The following is a 20524-nucleotide window of genomic DNA, read 5'->3' on the forward strand; positions in this document are numbered from 1 at the left end:
ATCCCAGGAGGAGAATGGAGAAGGGATTATGGTGTGGCCATGCCCCCTGGAAGGTGATTTCTCACTTTCTGTCTCTCTCTCTCTCTGTCTTTCTGGTGAGTGCACATGCCCTATAGCAAAAAACTCTCCAATAATAATAATAATAATAATGGGGACTTGGGACCAGCAGTTGGTGCAATGGCTATGTTGGTGGACTCCCATGTAGTCAACCGCAGGACCCGGTGGCTTAAATTCACGCCAGGCATGTGTGCATGCGTGCCCAAGATCCCAAGAGGAGAATGGAGGAGAAGGGATTGCAGTGTGTGGCCATCCCCCCTAGGGGGTGATTTCTCGCTATCTGTCTCTCTCTTTCTGGCAAGCACATGTGCTCTATAGCAGAAACCTCTCAAAATAATAATTATAATAATAACAATAGGGACTAGCAGTTAACATAATGGCTATGTCACTGGACTCCCATGTAGTCGACTGCGGTTTGAGTCCCAGACCCAGTGGCTTAAACTCATGCTGGGCATGTGTCATGAGTACCCAAGATCCTGAAAAGAGAATGGAGAAGGGATTGTGGTGTGGCCATCTCCCCTGGGGTGATTTCTTGCTTTCTGTCTCTGTCTTTCTGGTGAGTGCACGTGCCCTATAGCTAAAACCTCTCCAAAAATAAATAAATAACATTTAAAAATAAAAAAGGCCAGAGTGGCCTCTAATGTAGAAAACTCTATTGTATATCATAATATTTATCACATTAAGTGAACGCATTCCCCACCCACAGAAAACTTCCATTAGCACAGAAATTACTCATATGCACAAGCCCGACACCCAGGCAGGTGCTCTGTGCACTGTAGGCTGCTTCACAGCATCTCTGGCTTCTACCCACTGTGTGCCAACAGCACCCCCCAACGCCCAGTTATGACAGCTAATACTGTCTCCAGATGGCCAAATGTCTCCTGGCAATCAGTAGCACCATGCGTATTTAACTTCCGGTAAGCGAATACTTCTAACATACTTTCAATACTGTTGGGTCGCTGGAAAAGTCATGACATATTTTTCTGTTTTTCTATGCAAAAATGTGTCATGGCTTTTCCAGAGACCCATATATTTAACTTTTCTATTTGAAATTTTACATCTATGTCGCATTAACGGACAGTTTTCCCTTTATTATGAATTATCTAATATGTTTTAAAAGTTGGGAGTTCTGTTGACAGCTGACACATTAAATATGTTCACAAATATGTACTTTACTATCAGTGTTCAATGAGATGTCCCTACCTGTTTAGGTACTCCCAATTAGGTACATTTTCCTCCTTTGATTTCTTTGATTTTTCTATAAACCAACTTAGGGATAAGAGGTGACAACACAGGTTTCTGTGTGTGTGAATCTTCTGATCCACAGGACTGGGAACTTCCCTCAGAAGGCTCGTAAGTAAATCAGTTACAGTTGGCTGTGTTGTAATGCAGAGACCACACGGACAACGGCTCAGCAGAATAGGTATTTATTTCTCACTCACATAAACTACAACAGAGGCTTTAGGGGTGGGGTGGGAAATCTCTGCTCTTTCCAATCAGTTCCTTCTGTTTGAAATCCTGGCAGCCTTCTTCCACTTACAGTTCCCAAGAGAACCTGGGGTCATTGGCACATCAGTCCCAGAGGGCATGACAAATCAAAGAGGACTACATGGACATCTTTGTTGCCAGGACTGGATGTACTGTTCTTCATTTATGTTATTTCCTGGACAGAGACCAGCTATGTGGTCCCACCCACAGTAATGGAAGGCTGAGCAATATAGGCTAAGTGTGTGTCCCAGGAAAAAGAGAATGGTTTTTTGAGAACACACAGCCAGTCTTTGCTATACAGGATTTCTCCTCCGTGTGAGTACCCTGATGTCTGCTGAGGTGTGACTTCTGACGAAAGGTTTTTCCACATGTATTACATTCGTAGGGCTTTTCCCCTGTGTGAGTTCTCTGGTGTTTAGTGAGGACTGACTTCAGGCAAAATGTTTTTCCACATTCATTACATTGATAGGGTTTCTCCCCTGTGTGAGCTCTCTGGTGGACAGTGAGGGCTGACTTATGGCAGAAAGTCTTACTGCAGTCTTTACATTCATAGGGCTTCTCACCTGTATGAGTTCTCTGATGTGAGCTGAGGTTTGACTTCACACAGAAAGTTTTTCCACATTCGTTACATTCATAGGGTTTTTCCCCACTGTGAATTCTCTCATGTTTAGTTAGGGATGCTTTCTGGTAGAAGGTTTTCCTACATTCGTTACATTCATAGGGTTTCTCCCCAGTGTGGATTCTCTCGTGTTCCGTGAGGGATGATTTCTGAAAGAAGGTTTTCCCACACTCGTGACATTCATAGGGTTTCTCCCCTGAGTGAGTACCCTGATGCATCCTGAGGTTTGACTTCTGGCAAAAGGTTTTTCCACATTCGTTACATTCGTAGGGTTTTTCCCCTGTGTGAGTTCTCTGATGTTTGGTGAGGGCGGATTTCTGGCAGAAGGTTTTCCCACATTCATTGCATTTATAGGGTTTCTCTCCTGTGTGGATTCTGCGGTGTATAATAAGGGTTGACTTTTGGCAGAAGGTTTTTCCACAATCATAACATTCATAGGGTTTTTCCCCAGTGTGGACTCTCTGATGCATAGTAAGGCCTAACTTCTGACAGAAGGATTTCTCACATTTGTTACAAGCATAGGGTTTCTCTACGGTATGTGTTCTCTGGTGCACAGTGAGGACTGATTTCAGAGAGAAGAATTTCTCACATTCACTACATTTATAGGGTTTCTCTCCTGTGTGTATTTTCTGATGTTTAGTGAGGCTAGACATCTTACAGAAATTTTTCCCACACACATTACATTCGAACGTTTTCTTCCCTCCCTGAGTTATAGCTTGGGCAGTGAGAACTGATGTACCACAGGCTTTCTCATATGCATTATAGTTATAGGAGGTCTCTTGCACATGAACCCTCTTCTTTATCAATACTTCCTCCACAGTCAAGGCTTTCCCTTGTCCACTGTATTCAAAAGTATGCTGCCCAGTTGGAGTCCTGTGATGTTGACAAAGATGCTCACGGTATCCAAGAGATTTTCCAGTTATTTTACAAGCATCAGAATTCTTTCCAACATGCATCTCACCAGAGTCACTATGGAGAAGTGCATTGTGACATGCATTAAAGGCCTCAGGTTTAATTCCTGAATAGTTTCCATCATTTATAATCAGATTTGAAATATGATTTGAGCTCAAATGAAATGTTTTCCCTAAATCAACTCTCTCTTCAGTTGATGTTTTGCTGTTAGTGATTATAACTTGCCACGAACGTTTACTGTGACTTTCTTTGCTCCTCTCAATTAGGTCATCAACTATCTGGACATCTAAAATGAGAAAAAAAGAAAACCATATCCATGAACCACACTTGAGCATATCTTACAGAATGCTGGTTTCTTCCTATCCAAGTGGCATAAAATTTTACAAAAATAATAGGTATTGGTTTTGTAAGTATGTAGTTTTTCTTCTTGACTTAATGTAACAAATTATGTTAATAGATTTTCCAAAGTTAAACTGTATTTCAACTCATTGCTTCTTTTATCTTCTCTTAAATTCATACAGAAATTAGCTGGTAAAAAACTTCACCTACTGGCTAAGCTATGACAGCACAAATGGTCGAGTGCCATTGTACAATGCTGGAGTCACATGGAAAACCAGTGTTTGGATCCCAGGTCAACCTGATCCAGCTGGCTAGAAGACCTGGGAAAAATCTCAGCTTGAAGGTATCCCATCAAGTATGCCTAACCCCTCCTAGACTCTCTCTCTCCCAAGAAAGTAAACTTAAAAATTCACCTACTCCTTGGTTGTAGTTTCCAACTGTTTATCATCTGCCATTTGTTTTCCCTCTTGCTTTTCTCTATTTTATTCTTTTAAAACAGTAGATTTCCCACGCTGGTATATTTCTCATTATTCTGCTTTGAAGATGGCCAAGTTTTCCTGGACCAGCTACCTACAGGTGCAGGAAAGGGTCATTTGCCTGTCACCTAAACAGGAATATGGGTTAAGGAAAGGATTTTGTACCAATATTTTTCTTTTTCTTTTTTTTTTTGGAGAGGTTTTTTTGCTATAGGGCGCGTGCGCTCGCCAGACAGAGAGAGACAGAGAGACAGAAAGTGACAAGTCATCCCCCAGGGGGATGGCCATGCCACAATCCCTTCTCCTCCATTCTCCTCTCAGGATCTTGGGCATGCACGCACACACACCCAGGATGAGTTTAATCACCAGGTCCAGGATTCGAACCATGGTTTACTACATGGGAGTCTAGCCATGTAGCCATTATGCCAACTGGTGGTCCCTTGTACCAATAATTTTCTATTTTTCACTAATCCCTGGGGAATGGCTATTGATATCTAGGGACTTTCCAAATACATCATCTTTTTTCTCCATGCTAGCTGAAGACAACTTCTGGTAAATTCCTAATTTAACCCAACTTTCTCTATTTCTCAGGACCATAAAAAGTATAGGCAGCTCCAGTCCACTATCCTGGGCATCCCTGCATGTTGGTTTTAAGAATTTGGTTATACAATTTAGACTATTGCCACCATGTCCTAAAATTATAATACTTGCTCCCGAGATCAACAGCCCTAGCATTCTCCCGCCCTCTTCCCCCAGTTCCTGGTACAAGCACCCATGCTTGATAATCCACAGCTTCTGAATGCTTTCATTTTGTGCATTACAGTTGTAGCTGTCTCAAAGTCGTCTCCCGTACATTTATCATTTTTTGCTGTTCTACAATAATTTCCACAAAGGGAAGGGGAAAATGCTAACTTTAAACTCTACTCCCAAATTTGAGCCCTTCAACATGAAACCCTTGGTTCATTCACTTGCCTTGAACCAGAATCCCCTGAGTCTAGAGAAAAGGACTATTCCTTTTCACCCTCCAGTGCTAGGTCTTCCTTTGCTTTATAATTTTTGATGTAATACACAGGCTCGCTCATTCCTGGACTTGATTTCTCATTTTCTCATCAATTCCCTACGTGACCTCCTCCATAAGTATCACTTTAAATACCACCTTTAAGCTACCCAAAGTTTCCTAATACATATCTCTAATAGTGATCTTTGCTCTTGAACCTAGATTTTATGTTCATCTATATATGTGAGTCAAAATTGGAAAAGAATGGGGCCAAAAAGTGGTGTGGTGGTTAAGGCACTAGATCCCCACACAGCAAACCACAGTTCACTAAGTCCCAGACCTACTAGTTTGAAAATCACACTGAGTGCATGTGCATGCATGCCCAGAAATCCCAAGAGGAGAATGGAGTAGAAGGGATTGTAGCATGTCATCTTCCTTGGGGGTAATTTCTCACTTTCCCTCTCTATGCATGTCTCTCTCCTCTCTCTCCTAATAGTGTACATGCCCTATTGCAAAAATATTTTTAAAAAAATGGAAGAGTTAACTCAACTGAACTTATGTAAAGTAAACACTTATTAATACCCCTAAAATTGCTTTTTCTGACCAGACTTCCTATTTTATGATCTTTTTTTTTTTTTCTCTTACTTTGGTTAAATATTCCTTGTAATTCTTATACACATACTTTGTATGAAGGCTCTTCAAAAATTTCACGAAAAATGGGGACCAGCAGTTAGCGTAATGGCTATGTTGCTGGACTCCCATGTAGTCAACCACAATTCGCATCCCAGACCTGGTGGCTTAAAACTCACGCCAGGCACATGTGTGTGCCCAAGATCCTGAGAGGAGAATGGAGGAGAAGGGATTGCAGCATGGCCATCCCCCCTGGGGGGGTAATTTCTCGCTTTCTGTCTCTCTGTCTCTCTCTGTCTTTCTGGCAAGCACATACACCCTATAGCAAAAACCTCTCCAAAAAAAAAAAAAAAAAAAATCTTGCTCAACTAAGATGTGCTGAAAGAACATAAGAATAAATGTGTTTTAAACTTTTTAAATAGCAATAAATGTGTTTTTAAAAGTTAAAAAAAAAAAAAAACTCCGTAAGAATGGAATAAAAGAGGGTAACTGAGAATACTGAGAAAGTAAATAGCAAAAAAAAAGTTTAAGAACAAGAAAGTAGGGGTCAGTAGCTGGCATGGTGGTTGAGGTGCTGAACTCCCACAGTCTGCAGCAGTTCAGCAGTTCAAGTCCTGGACCCATGGCTTGATTTCTCACTTTCTCTCTCTCTTTCTGATCAAATTAAAGTAATAATAATGAATAAAATTAAATAAATAATTTAAAAGAAAAAAGGAAAGAATATATTTTGAGTAGATATAAGAAAACATTAGGCAAAATAAAAGGTGGGAATATATGCACGAGAACCCTCCTTAAAACCTACATCATGCATGTGTCTGATATATGCAGACCAACCATCTTCAGGTCTAGAACCAAAAAAGTTGGTGAAAACAGGTCAACACTACCAGCATCTGCTGGGCTTTATTCTTCCCGGTCTCCCTGCCCAGTCTCCCTGCCCAGGATACCCTCACTGACCTGGGAGACTCTGGTTTGGGAGTTCTTTGTCAATCCATGGCTCTACTCCTTTCTCCAACTTGATAATCACCTCAGGTTTGGCAATGCAGTGTCCTGTTCATGGGAAATAATATAGAACTGTGTCAGTTCCTTGGAGCATGATGACAGCACAGCTGCAGGAGCTGAACAACAAAGGGCCAAAATGAAACTCATTAGCAAGGATGACACATTCCTCATGAACTGGGACCTTACACCTATACAACTAAATCTTACAAGTGGCTCCTATAATGACCAACAAGGAAGAAAGTGTTGCTCGTAGGAGTTATTGGGGAGTTCTGCTCACCCAATGACACCAGGCTGCTGTAGGTCTCCAGCATCACGTCCCTGTACAGGCTCCTCTGGGCACGGTTCAGATCCTGCCACTCCTCCCAGGTGAAGTCCACAGCCACATCCGCAAAAGACACCAACCCCTGTAACAGCACATTTCTCCTCAATGCATTAGCCCTGTGTCACAGAATAGAAATCTGGGAGTTCACTCTTCCGTGTGTGCGTGTGTCTTCTATGTATCTCATGTTAAGATGTAGCTTGCAGAACCAGCAGATGGTGTAGCAGTTATGTCACTGGACTCCCACGTAGTCACCGCAGTTCGAATCCTGGACCTGGCGACTTAAAAATCTCATGCTAGGCACGTGTGTGCATATCCAAAATCTCAAGGGAAAGTGGAGGAGAAGGAATTGCAGTGTGGCCATCCCCCCTAGAAGGTGATTTCTTATTTTCTGTCTCAGTCTCTCTCTTTCTCCAGCAAGCACACACACCCTATAGCAAAATTTTCTAAAAAAAAAAAAAATGATAGAGGTTACTCCATATTCCATATGGTAGGATCCATACTCTATATGGTAGGAAAAAGGAAAATCACAGCAGAAGTATCCTGCAACTGTAATAATTAATTACCAAAACTACTCTACACAGTTTATCTTAATGTTCTAGAACAATCATTGTTGCTAGGGATGAAAGAATTAAATGCTGCTTCTCTAAAGAACTTATGAGCTGGTATAAAGACTTACTTACAGGGCTAGCCAGTGATGTGGTGGTTGAGGCAACTGGATTCTAAATGGCTGACTACACGGTTCAAGTCCCGGACCCAGCAACCTTAGGAACATGCCAGGGACATGTGTGTGCATGCCCAGAATCTCAAGGGACAAATGAGAGAGGAGACTGTGGTGTGGCAATTCCCCTAGAGGATGCTTTCTCACTTTCCCTCTCGCAATCTGACAAGCATGCATGCCGTAAGTAAATTTAAAGATTAAAAAAAAAAGACTTAAGTATATATTGGTACTGTGTTAAATGACTTAACTTAGAAACAAGTCCAGTATAGACAAGCGTAAGAAAGGAGAAAATATAGTTCTATTTTATATTATGAGGCGCTTGCATCCACTGTAAACCCAAAGACGTTTAGCTCATCCACATGAACAACAGCTTCTCACGACTATGAAGCAATAGCAGAGTCCAGCTACAAAGACACAAAGAATGCATACCACTATTTTTTTTTTTTTTAAGATTTTTGCCATAGGGCACGTGTACTTGCTGGAGAGAGAAAGAAAGAGGGAAAGCGAGAAATCACCCCCAGGGGGATAGGCATACAGCAATCCCTTCTCCTCCAGTCTCCTCTCAGGATTTTGGGCATGCACACACACACACCCAGAGTGATTTTCAAGCTGCCAGGTCTGGGACTTGAACTGCAGTTGGCCATATAAGAGGCCAACATCTTAACCACCACACCACCCACTGGCCTGAACATATACCACTTTAATAGAACAACACACAGCACTATGTCCAGGAGAACAATCATGAGTCACGAGCAGTAGAGATAAATGCAATATATTTTTTTTAAAAAGAATTATTTTATTTAACTTTCTTGCTTTCTTCCTTTATTTTAATTTGACCAGAGAGGGACAGAGCGAGAGAGACAGGGAAAGTGAGGAAGCAAGCCGCCAGTTCCAGATTTGAATTGTGGTCGGCCATGTGGGAGTCCAGTGTCCTTAACCACCATGCCACCTGCCGGCCCTAATAAATGCAATATTATTGAAGGAACTGCTTATGAAGTAATTCTACATTTAAATATTCTACCCAATTCCAACAATAAACTATTTCAAGCACTTAATTTTTTAATAATTATTTTATTTTACTTTATTTATTTTTTTTTTAATTTGACCAGAGAAGGACAGAGAGAGAGAGAGAAAGTGGGAAAGTAGGCCACCAAGTCCAGGACTTGAACTGCGGACGGCTATGTGGGAGTCCAGCACCCTTAACCACCATGCTACCTGCCAGCCCCACACTTAATGATTCTTAATTATTCACAAATTAAAAGCATGTACATGATCATCCCAAATTTCCTTCCTATATGCCAAAGGATTACTTACTTGTGTCCATCCTAGGGTGAACACAATGCCATTTCCAAACCAGAGGGTGCAAATAATAACGTCCTGTAAGAATAGATAAGTTGGGACCAGCAGATGGCGTAGTGGTTATGAATTCCCACGTGGTCAACTGGAGTTTGAGTCCCAGACCCAGCAGCTTGAAATTCACACCATGCAAGAGTGGAGGATGGAGGAGATGGGATTGTGCTGTGGCCAACCCCTCTGGGAGGTCATTTCTCACTTTCTATCTCGCTGTTTCTCTGGTGAGCATATGCACCCTATAACAAAAATCTCTCAAAAATAAAAGAATGGGAAGCCGGCAGGTGGCGTGGTGGTTAAGGGCGCAGCACTCCCACGTGAACAACCACAGTTCAAGTCCCAAACCTAGTGACTTATTTTCTCACTTTCTCTCTCTCTCTCGCTCTGTCCCTCTCTGGTCAAATTTAAATAAATACATTTATTTAAATAAAATAATTATTTAAAAATAAATAAATAGGGGGAACCAGCAGTTAGCTATGTCGCTGGACTCCCATGTATACGACCACGGTGTGAGTCCCGAACCCGGTGGCTTAAAATTCATGCTGGGCACATGTACATGTGTGCATGGCCAAGATCCTGAGAGGAGAATGGAGGAGAAGGGATTGCAGCATGGCCATGCTCCCTGGGGGATGATTTCTCACTTTCTGTCTCTCTGTCCCTCTCTCTGTCTGGTGAGCGCACGTACCCTATAGCAAAAACCTCTCAAAAAAAAAAAAAACCTTTCCTTGCTCATCAATTTGTTCATGGGAATTAGCGTAATGGCTATGTCGCTGGACTCCCATGTAGTTGACCACGATTCCAGTCCCGGATCCGGTGGCTTAAACTCACACTGGGCGCATGTGTGCATGTGCCCAAAATCCCGAGAGGAGAATGGAGGAGAAGGGATTGCGGCGTGGCCATCCCCCTTGGGGGGTGATTTCTCACTTTCTGCCTGTCTGTCTCTCTCTGTCTTACTGGCGAACACACGCGCCCGATAGCAAAAATCTCAATAAATAAATATAAATATAAATATAAACATAAATACATACATACATACATACAAGAATGGATAAGTTATGGCCCAAAAGGTGAAAGAGTAGTTAAGGTGATGGATCCAACATGGCCAACTCTGCAGTTAAAGTCCCAGACCAAGCAGCTTGAAAAATATGCCAGGTGCGTGTGCATTTGTGTGCCCAAAATCCTGAGAGGAGGATGATAGAGAAGAGGGAATGGCATGGCCATCCCCCAGGGGGTGATTTCTTACTTCCCCTTTCCCTCTGTCTCTTTCCAAAACACTGTAGGTCTCCAGCATCACGTGCCTGTACATGCTCCTCTGAGCATGGTTCAGATCCTGCACTCCTCCCACAGCCACATCCTCAGACAACACCAACCGCTGGAACAGCACATTTCTCGGTTCACCAGCCCTGTGTCACAAGAACAGAAACCTGGGAGTTTACTCTTCTGTGTACGCAGGTGTCTTATACGTATCTCATAGAAGAGGTAGCACCCTATGGCGAAAACAAATGAATAAATGAGTGAGTTACATGACCACATTTTTTAAAGAGAGATTTTGCTAGCAGACACAGTACTCACCAGAGAGACAAACAGAAAGCAAGAAATCACCCCCCAAAGGGGGATGGCCACACTACAATCCCTTCTCCTCCATTCTCCTCTCGGGAGATGCATACACACATACAGCGTGAGTTTTAAGCCGCGGGGTCCAGGACTTGAACCGTAATCAGCCATGAGGAGTCCAGCAACGCAACCATTACACCCTCTGCTGGTACATAGATTTGTATCTTAGCAGTCATTCCCTAGGAGCAGAATGCAGGAAGAGCTTATAGGAGAGTCCCAGGGAAAGAAATCGGAGTGATAAACGGCCCCCCTAAGTCAGGACACATAGTAAGAGCATAGAATAGGGAAGAAAAGGAAGGACGGAAGGAAGGAAGGAGGAAAGGAAAGAAGGAAAAAAAGCGGGAACAGAACTTGGCACTAATTAGCTATGCAGAGAGCAAAAGGGAAGTATTGCTTTCGGGCTATCTGCATGGTCGCAGCTAATTAAATACTGGCACTGTAAAGTGAAATTTGGAAAATGGAAGGAAATATCCAAGACACCCCAGTCTTGGATATGTCATATTTGAAATATCTGCGGTCAAATAGGTGGAATGTACACCGGCAATTGCATACATGATTCCAGAACCCAGCAGAGCAATCTAAGCTGAAGATAAAAGATTTGGAAAGCAATGAACGAAACGGCTTGAAGAGAACAAAGACTAAAGAAGACAAAGAAGACCAAGTGCTGAATGTCAGGAAGCAATAATATTTAAAAATAGAGGAAGGAAAATAGAGAGCAAAGACTGAGAGAGAATTTTCAGAGTTTATTCTGAAAATAAAGGAAAGCTCAATATAAAAAAGTATACTAATACAAAAGGTCTTCAAAAAAGTCATGGAAAATGCATATGACAACCCAAGAAGAAGGAAGAAAATAATACAGATTAGAGCAGAGAGAAATGAAATAGATAATAGGAACTATAGAAAAAAAAACTAATTTTATTTTTGTTTAGATATTTTTCCTATAGGACGCATGCACTCACTGGAGAGACAGAAACAGAAAGCAAGAAATCACCCCCCAGGGGAGATGGCCATGCCGCAATCCCTTCTCCTCCATTCTCCTCTCGGGATCTTGAGCACACAGACACATGCCTGGTGTAAGTTTTTAAACCACTGAGTCCAGGACTCAAACCATGGTTAACTATGTGGGAGTCCAGCAACGTAAACATTATGCCATCTGCTGGTCCCAAGAATTGGTTTTATTTTAAAGATCAATAAAATTGACAAGCCCTTAGCTCGATTAACTAAGAAAAAAAGACAGAAGATTTAAATACTAAAACAATAAGTAACATTACATCCAATGCTACAGAAATATAAAGGCGTATAAGAGATTAATATAAGGTGAGGCCAGCAGGTGGCATGGTGTTCAAGGGTGCTGGACTCCCACACAGCTAACCATGGTTCAAGTCCCAGACCTGGCAGCTTGCTTGCTTTCTCTCTTTCTCTCAGTGTCTCTTCACCTGCTGCTCCAGTCAAATTAAAATAAATAAATAAAGATAGATAAATAAAATAATTCTTTAGAAAAAAAAAAGATTAATATAAAGGCCAGCTCAGGGTGCCACAGTAGCACACTGCTCAAGCAATGCTACATCCATATGGAAGATCAGGGGTTCAGTTCCTGGAATAACCTATACATTCTGGGTGCATCTGTATGTGCACACACACACTCCCATGACCCCGGCCAGCTGAAAGGGCTATGAGAGGATACTGATATTAGACACTATCATGGATGCTGGTCTGTCTGTCTGTCTGTCTGTCTCTCTCTCTCTCTCTCTCTAATAATAGGTAAATTAGGGACCAGCAGATGGTGTAGTGGTTATGTCACTGGGCTCCCACATAGTCGATTGCAGTTCGAGTCCTGGATCAACTTGAAACTCACACTGGGCACGTGTGCATGCAGGCCAAAAATCCCGAGAGGAGACTGGAGGAGAAGGGATTGCAGTGTAGCCATCATGTGTGTGCATGCCCAAAATCCTAAGAGAGAATGGAGAAGGGACTGCGGTGTGGCCATCCCCCCGGGGGGTGATTTCTCGCCTTCTGTTTCTCTGTCTCTGTCCCTCCCACGAGCACACGTGTCCTATTGCAAAAATCTCTCTTGAAAAAAAAAAAAGGTCAGAAATATAACCAGCAGTTGGTTTGATGATTGAGGTGGCTGGATGATTATGGATGACTACACAGTTTGAGTCCCAGACTCAGTGACTTGAAAAATGCACCAGTCGTGTGTGTGGATGCCTGCTGAAACCCCAAAACAAAAATAGAGGAGAAAGGATTGCGGCATGATCATCTCCCTGTGGAGTGATTTCTCACTTTCCCTCTCTTCTCTCTAACTCCCTCTCAAGTGACCGCATGTACCCCTATAGCAAAAACTAAAACAAAATAAAAATAAATGAAATGCATGTTACATTTTACATGCAGTCTCAAAATGTAATAGTGAATTTCTATGCCTTTATTCATGATAGAGCACATGGGCATGCACATGACAGAGAGGCAGAGAGAGGGAGAGGAAGAGGGAGGGGGAGGATGTGCTTTTCGTCTTGGATGTGTTGGGTTTGAGTACAATGAAGCATTCAACAGAGGGTTGAACCTACAAACTAGACTGAGGAAGAGCTCCAAGGTGGAGAGAAATGGGCTCACAAACCACAGGGGGCCTGATCAGTCAAGCACTGTGAAGTGAGCGAAATGGAGAACAGGATGGAGCATTTGGATGAGTCATGTTAGGGACCAGGAGAAAAGCAGAATATGAAGAAACAGAGAAGAAATCGTCATAGGAGAAACCACTGGAGAGAGTTTGACAGAAGGTAAGCGAAGAATTTCCAAAAGAAGATCATAAACTGTAGTTTCAAATATGGCAGAAAGTTCAAGTACGGCAAAGACCAGAGAATCCTAATGGGATTTTACTACAGTTCGGGTTACTGGTGAGCTAATGAAAAACTGAACTGAGACTATAGAAGGTGGGTTAAAATGGAAATAAGCAGAGGAATAGTCACCAGAAACGTAACTTTGAACAGTCTGCTGCATAAACTGCATGTATACGTGAGCTGCGAGAAATTTAGGAAGAATTACTTAAGAACCTGTGATTGGGTCTGGCAAGTGGCGTCGTGGTTAAGGATGCTGGACTCCCATGTGGCAGACCATGGTTCGAGTCCCAGAACTGGTGGTTTGCTTTCTCACTTTCCCTCTCTCTTAAAAAATCTGTCCCTCTCTGTCAAATTAAAATAAATAAGTTAAATAAAATAATTTTTTTAAAAACCTGTGATTGACTTAATCCTATAGACATTCCAGACTTGATCCATGAATGAAGCACGACTTTCCAAAAGCCGTCCTCTGGGACCACACTATTTTAGCAACTCCAGAAAAAACTCATTAAGTGAGTTTTGTTTTTGTTTCAGGTTTTTGCCATGGAGCATGTAGTTGCCAGAGACCAAAAGAGACAAAGGGAGGGAAAATGAGAAATCACCCCCCACCCCAGGGAGGATGGCCACCCTACAATCGATTCTCCTCCTAGGATCTTGGGGCACACACATGTACCTGGTGTGATTTTCAAGCTACCAGGTGCTGAACAACCATATTCAGCCCCATGGTAGTCCAGTAGCTTAACCACCAGCCACCTGCTGGCCACCCATTATGTGAGTTTTATTTCATCACAAAGTAACTGTTCCCACGGCTGAATGCTGAGTGTTTACACCCATGCAGGTAGTAAGAAGCTTTCAGTTACATCATATGGTGACAAATGAAGATGGTGCTTCAGCCTTTGTCATCAGCAAGTCTTTCTTTTTTTTTTTTTTAGAATTATTTATTTAATTTTATGTATTCATTCATTTATTGTCATTTGACCAGAGAGAGAGAAAGTGGGAAAGCAAGCCACTAGGCCTGGGACTTGAACCATGTCGGCCATGTGGGAATGTCCAGCATCTTAACCACCTATGCTACTGCTGGTCCTGGCATCGGCAAGTCTTTATGGTTCATGAGAATTTAATTTAGCATGCTCTCTTCTCAAGTTCCACTCTAATCCTGAAACAAACATGTCTGTCTTTTTGTCATGGCATCAGAAATTCCAAAGATAATTTGTATTCATCCGCATTGCCAACTTTTTTTTTTTTTGAGAGATTGCTACTATAGGGCATATGTGCTCACCAAAGAGTGAGAAATCACTCCTCAAGGGGATGGCCATGCCACAATCCCTTCTCTTCCGTTCTCCTCTCGGGATTCTGGGCACACACGCACACGTACTCAGAGTGTTTAAAATTGCCAGGTCCATGACTTGAAATGCAGTCGACTGTGTGGGAGTCCAATGATACAACTGTTCCGCCATCTGCTAGTCTCTCTACATGCCAACTTTATCTTATTTGTGAACATTTCCCTGAACTGTGTCTTATTTCCACTTTTCCATTTTAATCCATGAACCAAATAACGCTCATATAATACAACCTACAACAAAGTAAGAATAAATAAACAAATAACTCACCAAAGATTTATTCATTTTTTGTTGCTCCTGGAAACACATAAAGGCCCCTGGAAGTATAGCTGAGAGAGAAGAAAATGGAGTGGAGTCATGAGAGCTCTGGTGTGGCTGGGTCCTCGACTGTCCTGCTCAACACGCTCTACGTATTAACCACAGGGTGAGGGCATGCTATCGTGGAGGACAGTAACCTACGCAAAATAAGGCAGCAAGTACTCCCCCGAAGACACACCTACAAGTACATTAGCTGGTAGAGTTACACATACAATTTACTTTGGGGCTAATAAAAACATATGTTACCATCTGATTTAGTAACAATTCATCTTCCTGAAAGTAATAACTTAGTAATTAACCAAAGAAAGAAACATTGTGTCTTCACTAAAATTAATGTTATAGAAATACACTTGGTGGGACCAGCAGATGTCATAATAGTTATGTTGCTGAACTACCACTTAATCGACCATAGTTCAACTACGACTGGGCGACTTAAAACTCATGCCAGGTGTGTGTGCATGTGTGCATGCCCAAAATCCCAAGAGGAGAATGGAGGAGAAAGGATTCCAGTGTGGCCATCCCCCCAGGGGGGTGATTTCTTGTTTTCTGTCTCTTTATCTCTCTCTTTCTCTCTGGTGAGAGTACACACCTTCTAGCAAAAAAATCTCTCCTAGGGGCTGGCAGGTGGCATAGTGGTTAAGATCGCTGGACTCCCACATGGCCAACTCACTCTGTCCCTCTCTGGTCAAATTAAAATAAATAAATAAATAAAGTTAAATAAAATAATTTTTTTTAAAAAAACTTTCCCAGGACTAGCAATTAGTGTAATGGCTATCTTGCTGGACTCCCATGTTGTTGACTGCAGTTCAAGTCCCAGACCCAGTGGCTTAAACTCACGCCAGGCGCGCGTGTGTGTGTGCCCAAGATCCCGAGAAGAGAATGGAGGAGAAGGGATTGCAAAGTGGCCATCGCCCCTGGGGAAGTAATTTCTCACTTTCTGTCTCTGTCTTTCTGGTGAGCACACATGCCCTATAGCAAAAACCTCTCCAAAAACAAAAACAAACAAAAAAATTTCCTAAAAAAAAAAATACACTTTACTGTATTAACTATTTTCCTGTTAATATGGGGATACCACACAGGACTCCATGTGAGTGTTTCCACTACAACACCTCTTGTTTTTATGTGCTTAATTTTTTTTTAAGAATTATTTATTTATTTTTTATTTATTCATTTATTATCACTTTTTTAATTTGATCAGAGTGAGACATAGAGGGGGAGAGAGAGAGAGGGAAAGTGCAAAAGCAGGCCGTCAGGTCCAGGACTCCAACTGTGGTTGGTCATGTGGAAGTGTCCAGCACCTTAACCACCATGTCACCTGCTGGTCCCCTTTATGTGCTTAAATTTAACAGAGAACAAGTATGGCCATCCAACATGTCTCACCCACAACCCTATGGGGAAAATGAGCACGACATTCATTTCTTGTGGTACACTGTTCCCATAATAGTTTGATAGGCTGCGCCTCCATACAGCCCACTCTGACAACACCCTGGCCTTTGCCATTTGACTTGCTTTGGCCAAACAGGTTTGAAAAATATTCACTCACTGGTGCTTGCCTTCTTTTTTATTTTTTTATTTTTTTTATTTTTTAATTGATTTATTTTACATTCATTCACTGAACATCATCACAGCATACAAAATGTGATTTCCCATCCAGGATACACTGTACAGTGGCTTTCATACATGCTTTCTTGAACACAATCATATTGTAAAGAAGCCTGAGGCTACCCTGAGGCTATTTTTTTTAATTATTTATTTTAATTTTACTTATTCATTAATTTAATTTGATCAAAGAGAGACAAGCACAGAGAGAGAGAGGGAAAGTGAGAAAGCAAGCCACCAGGTCCAGGACTCAAACCATGGTCAGCCATGTGGGAGTGTCTAGCACCCTAACCACCACGCTTCCTGCTGGCCCCAAGATGAGGCTATTTCAAAGCAATGTTTGTGTTGGGAACCAGCAGTTAGCGTAATGGCTATGTTGCTGGACTCCCACGTAGTTGACCGCGGTTCGCATCCCAGACCCGGTGGCTTAAAACTCAGGCCAGGCGCGTGTGCGTGCGTGCCCAAGGTCCCGAGAGGAGAATGGAGGAGAAGGGATTGCGGCGTGACCATCCCCCCTGTGGAGTGATTTCTCGCTTTCTGTCTCTATGTCTCTCTCTGTCTGGCGAGCTTATGCACCCTATAGCGAAAATCTCTCCCCCCCCCAAAAAAAAGCAATGTTTGTGCTAAGCTGACTCCGGTGTCATAAACACAATCTCAAAATGGATGACACGAGCCCAAAGTCAAGATGCCTAGGTATCATGTGACCCTGGGTAAGTCACTTATAACCTTAAATCCAATTTTTTCATTTTTTTTTACAAGACAGAAATACCTTCACAACCCTTCCTGGACTATCAGGAAGAACTATCAAGATAGAGCATAAGCCTATCTCCAGATGCCAAATTCGATGATAGACTAGATTTGAGAAAGCTCAGACTGGAAATAATCAGTATAGGGAGACTGAAGGACTGGGAGTGTGTGTAGAGACAGTGAAGACAGATCTTGTAGCTGTGACAGGATATCCCTTCACCCTAGACTACACCTTCAAGACTCCCCCAGTAAGTAACACTGCTTAGGCTCTTGCCTATCCTTCTCTGCCCAACTCACTTCCTTCTGAAAGCTGGTCCACATCTCTGACTAGCAGCCAGCGGTTGACAACTTCAGAAAGAGACAGTATTCTCCAAATCTTGCTCACTCTAGGCAGCAGAATCCATCATTCCTTGGGTCATACAAAGGTAGAATCTTCCCCTTTCTGAGACTCTTCTGCCTCTACTCTGAAGCACTAGTGAGCGAGCTCAGGCACAGGGGTGTTCTTTGAGATGGGATTCCTATTCACAGGGTGCCTTCTTTCAAAGTCCTTTGAAAGTCCTTCATTTGGACATCCAATAACCATTCAATCTTCCTGCAGAACCCATTGTCACTGGTAGCAATGGGTTTTATGTAAACTTCTGCAAACTCAAACCAGGAAGGGTAGACAAGCTGTAAAGTGCATGAGGGGACCAGAAACTTCCCTTGCTGAAGAGACAGCAAGAACCCCCACAAGTGAAACTGCACATAGTTATCAAGGCTGGTCTGCACACACTTCACGAGCGTTTCTCTGGGAATCTGGGGGCGCCCCGCTAGTATTCTCGCTCATTCACATATGAGTAGACTAGATGTTATAGAAGTCAGTAACAGGATCCTGCAGCGACGGAGCTGGAGCGTGAACTCGCACCGCAGACTCCCTGCAGACCTCACGACCCCCACGGCGTCGCCATCTTGGACTCGACCACCCCAGTTCCCAGGGCTTCTGGACCCAGCCTTTGTACACCCGAAAGCACACACCCGGCCGGCTGGCAACCGTCTTCTGACAAAGCAATCATTGGACGCGCAGCCCAGTCCGCCAGGTCCCAGAGGTGTCGGTCCCGACGCTCGACCGTCAGGCACCGCCCGCCTGAAGCCCACCCCCATTTAACTCCCCATTTCTGCGACACCCACCCAGCCCCCCATGGCTCCCGAGGCCACGGAGCTCCTTGTGCACCTTCGTACTCACCTCCAAGGGCGTAGAAGCCAGCCTCAGAGCCTGAGAAATAGCGTCACAATTCCCAGGATGGCAGAAACGGGAGGAGCAGCACATGCGCAGAAGGAACCCAAAGGAGCTGTTCCTATCTTCCAGGGCCCGCTAAGCCGCGGAAGGAACGACTACATTTCCCACAACCCTCTGCGCCGGCTCCTTAGGCTCCAACGGGAAAAGTTTTTGTTTATTTCCGTCAAGTCAGTGAGTCAAAACTGACCCTCCCCACATGGGAGCAGTGTGGATTTCTGCTTCTTTATCAAATTCCGGTTTGACACTCCGATGCAATGTGGAACGTATGGAAAAATGCGAATGTGGGCCAAGCAGTAGATATTAATAATAAACATTATTTGTTTTAAATTCACTTAAAGTTCTTGAAGTCAGAGAACCCACTTCTATTTTGTATAAATGTATTCCAAACCATGAAAAATTATGTCTCTTACGTTAAATTCGTTAACAAGAAGTTAATATGCAACTCTCTTTGAGTTCATTTTAAAAGATGTTTGTTGTCTAGGGCCAGCAGGTGGCGTAGAGGTTGAGGCAACTGGATCCTACATGACTGATTCTAAGGTTCAAGTCCTGGGCCCAGAGGATGAAAAAATGCACCGGGCACGTGTGCATGTGTGCCCAAAATCCCAAAAGAATAATGGAGGGAAAGGGGATTGACGTGTGGCCATCTCTCATTTTCTCTCTCTCTCTCTCTCTCTCGTTCTCTTTTGCACATCCCTATGACAAAAACTAAAAAAAAAAAAAAAAATTAAAAAGTTTGTTGTAAACCACTAAACTAATTTGTGTGTCTTCAGTGGATTAAACTACTCTAGTGTATATATTGGAATAAAATAGCAGGGTCATATTTGCTCCGTAATCGTTATGACAACTTGCACTCCAGTGTCTGATATTTATTCAGATTCCAAAGTTCCATCCACCCATCCATCTATCAAATCTTTAGGGTGTGTGTGTGTGAGAGAGAGAGACAGAGAGAGATGGACTCGAACTTTGCCATTCCTCTCTTATTTCTGCCACAAGCAAGGCAGAGTTGTGTATAGGAGTTACTCAGAGTTCTGCTGCCACTGAAGTTCCACTTCAAACACATTTCCTCTGGCAAAAAAAAAAAAAAAAAAAAAGTGAACTAGATTAAGAAAATGACAATAACTGAAGTTGCTCTAAGAAATCGATATAGGAATAACTCATTGATAATTACATCAAGATGCAACCAAAGAACAAAGGCTCAGTTTGCTTTACTGCATTTGAGAAGTCCATTAAAAGTTTGAAGTTCCGAGTGTCTCAGCTGACCTCAGAGATCCTGTTAAGTCCTTGGAAGGACATCCTGAATGATGGTCCCATTATGACTACACACACTATGCGGGCTTATTTCTCTTAAAGGAAGCCAAGGTGTTCTAACCAATGAAGACGGAATAGATTCCAGGCTACACAAACACATGAAATACACAGTATAATTAATGTTATATAACTAAACAGCTACCGGGACTACTTGCAAATGGTAGAAAATTATAGGAGAAAATGTTTGTAGCGTTGAAGTGCATGTATGTGTGGGGGGTTGTTTTTTGTTTTCAGTTTTGGGTTTTTTTTTTTTACTTTTTTGCTATAGCGCTCATGCCCTTGCCAAAGAGAGACGGTGGCCCTCATTGTAGTTTTAAATTGCATGTCCCTGGGGCCAGCAGATGGTGTAGAGGTTAAGGCAACTGGTTTTCACAAGGCTAACTGCACAATTTTAAGTCCAAGACACAATGGCTTGAAAGATCACAGTCCAGGGACCAGCAGTTAGCGTAATGGCTATGTCGCTGGACTCCCATGTAGTCTACTGCGGTTCGAGTCCCACACCCGGAGACTTAAACTCATGCTGGGCGCGTGTGTGTGTGTGCCCAGAATCCCGAGAGGAGAAGGGAGGAGAAGGGATTGCGCGG

General features: G+C 42.8%; 1 protein-coding gene across 8 annotated transcripts; it reads right to left on the reverse strand.

Annotated features, from left to right (window-relative positions):
- Nucleotides 1-1468: 1468 nt before the first annotated feature.
- LOC102492396 (zinc finger protein OZF-like) lies at nucleotides 1469-18676 on the reverse strand. Of its 8 annotated transcripts, none has more exons than XM_014582381.2 (5): nucleotides 18579-18658; nucleotides 14963-15021; nucleotides 6795-6921; nucleotides 6473-6565; nucleotides 1469-3362 (listed from the first exon to the last, which is right to left on the reverse strand). In XM_014582381.2, the coding sequence occupies exons 2-5, from the start codon at nucleotides 14999-15001 to the stop codon at nucleotides 1780-1782; spliced, it is 1842 nt and encodes a 613-aa protein (XP_014437867.1). In that variant the 5' UTR covers nucleotides 15002-15021; nucleotides 18579-18658; the 3' UTR covers nucleotides 1469-1779. The 8 variants fall into 8 exon arrangements, 6 of the variants coding, with proteins under 6 accessions (XP_014437867.1, XP_014437869.1, XP_014437868.1 ...); XM_014582383.2 differs by lacking the exon at nucleotides 18579-18658 and adding an exon at nucleotides 18524-18544; XM_014582382.2 differs by lacking the exon at nucleotides 18579-18658 and adding an exon at nucleotides 18371-18511.
- Between the last annotated feature and the right edge of the window lie 1848 nt (nucleotides 18677-20524).

Source organism: Tupaia chinensis, unplaced genomic scaffold, assembly GCF_000334495.1.
Source record: "Tupaia chinensis unplaced genomic scaffold, TupChi_1.0 Scaffold143584_1, whole genome shotgun sequence".
Classification (NCBI taxonomy): Eukaryota; Metazoa; Chordata; class Mammalia; order Scandentia; family Tupaiidae; genus Tupaia; species Tupaia belangeri.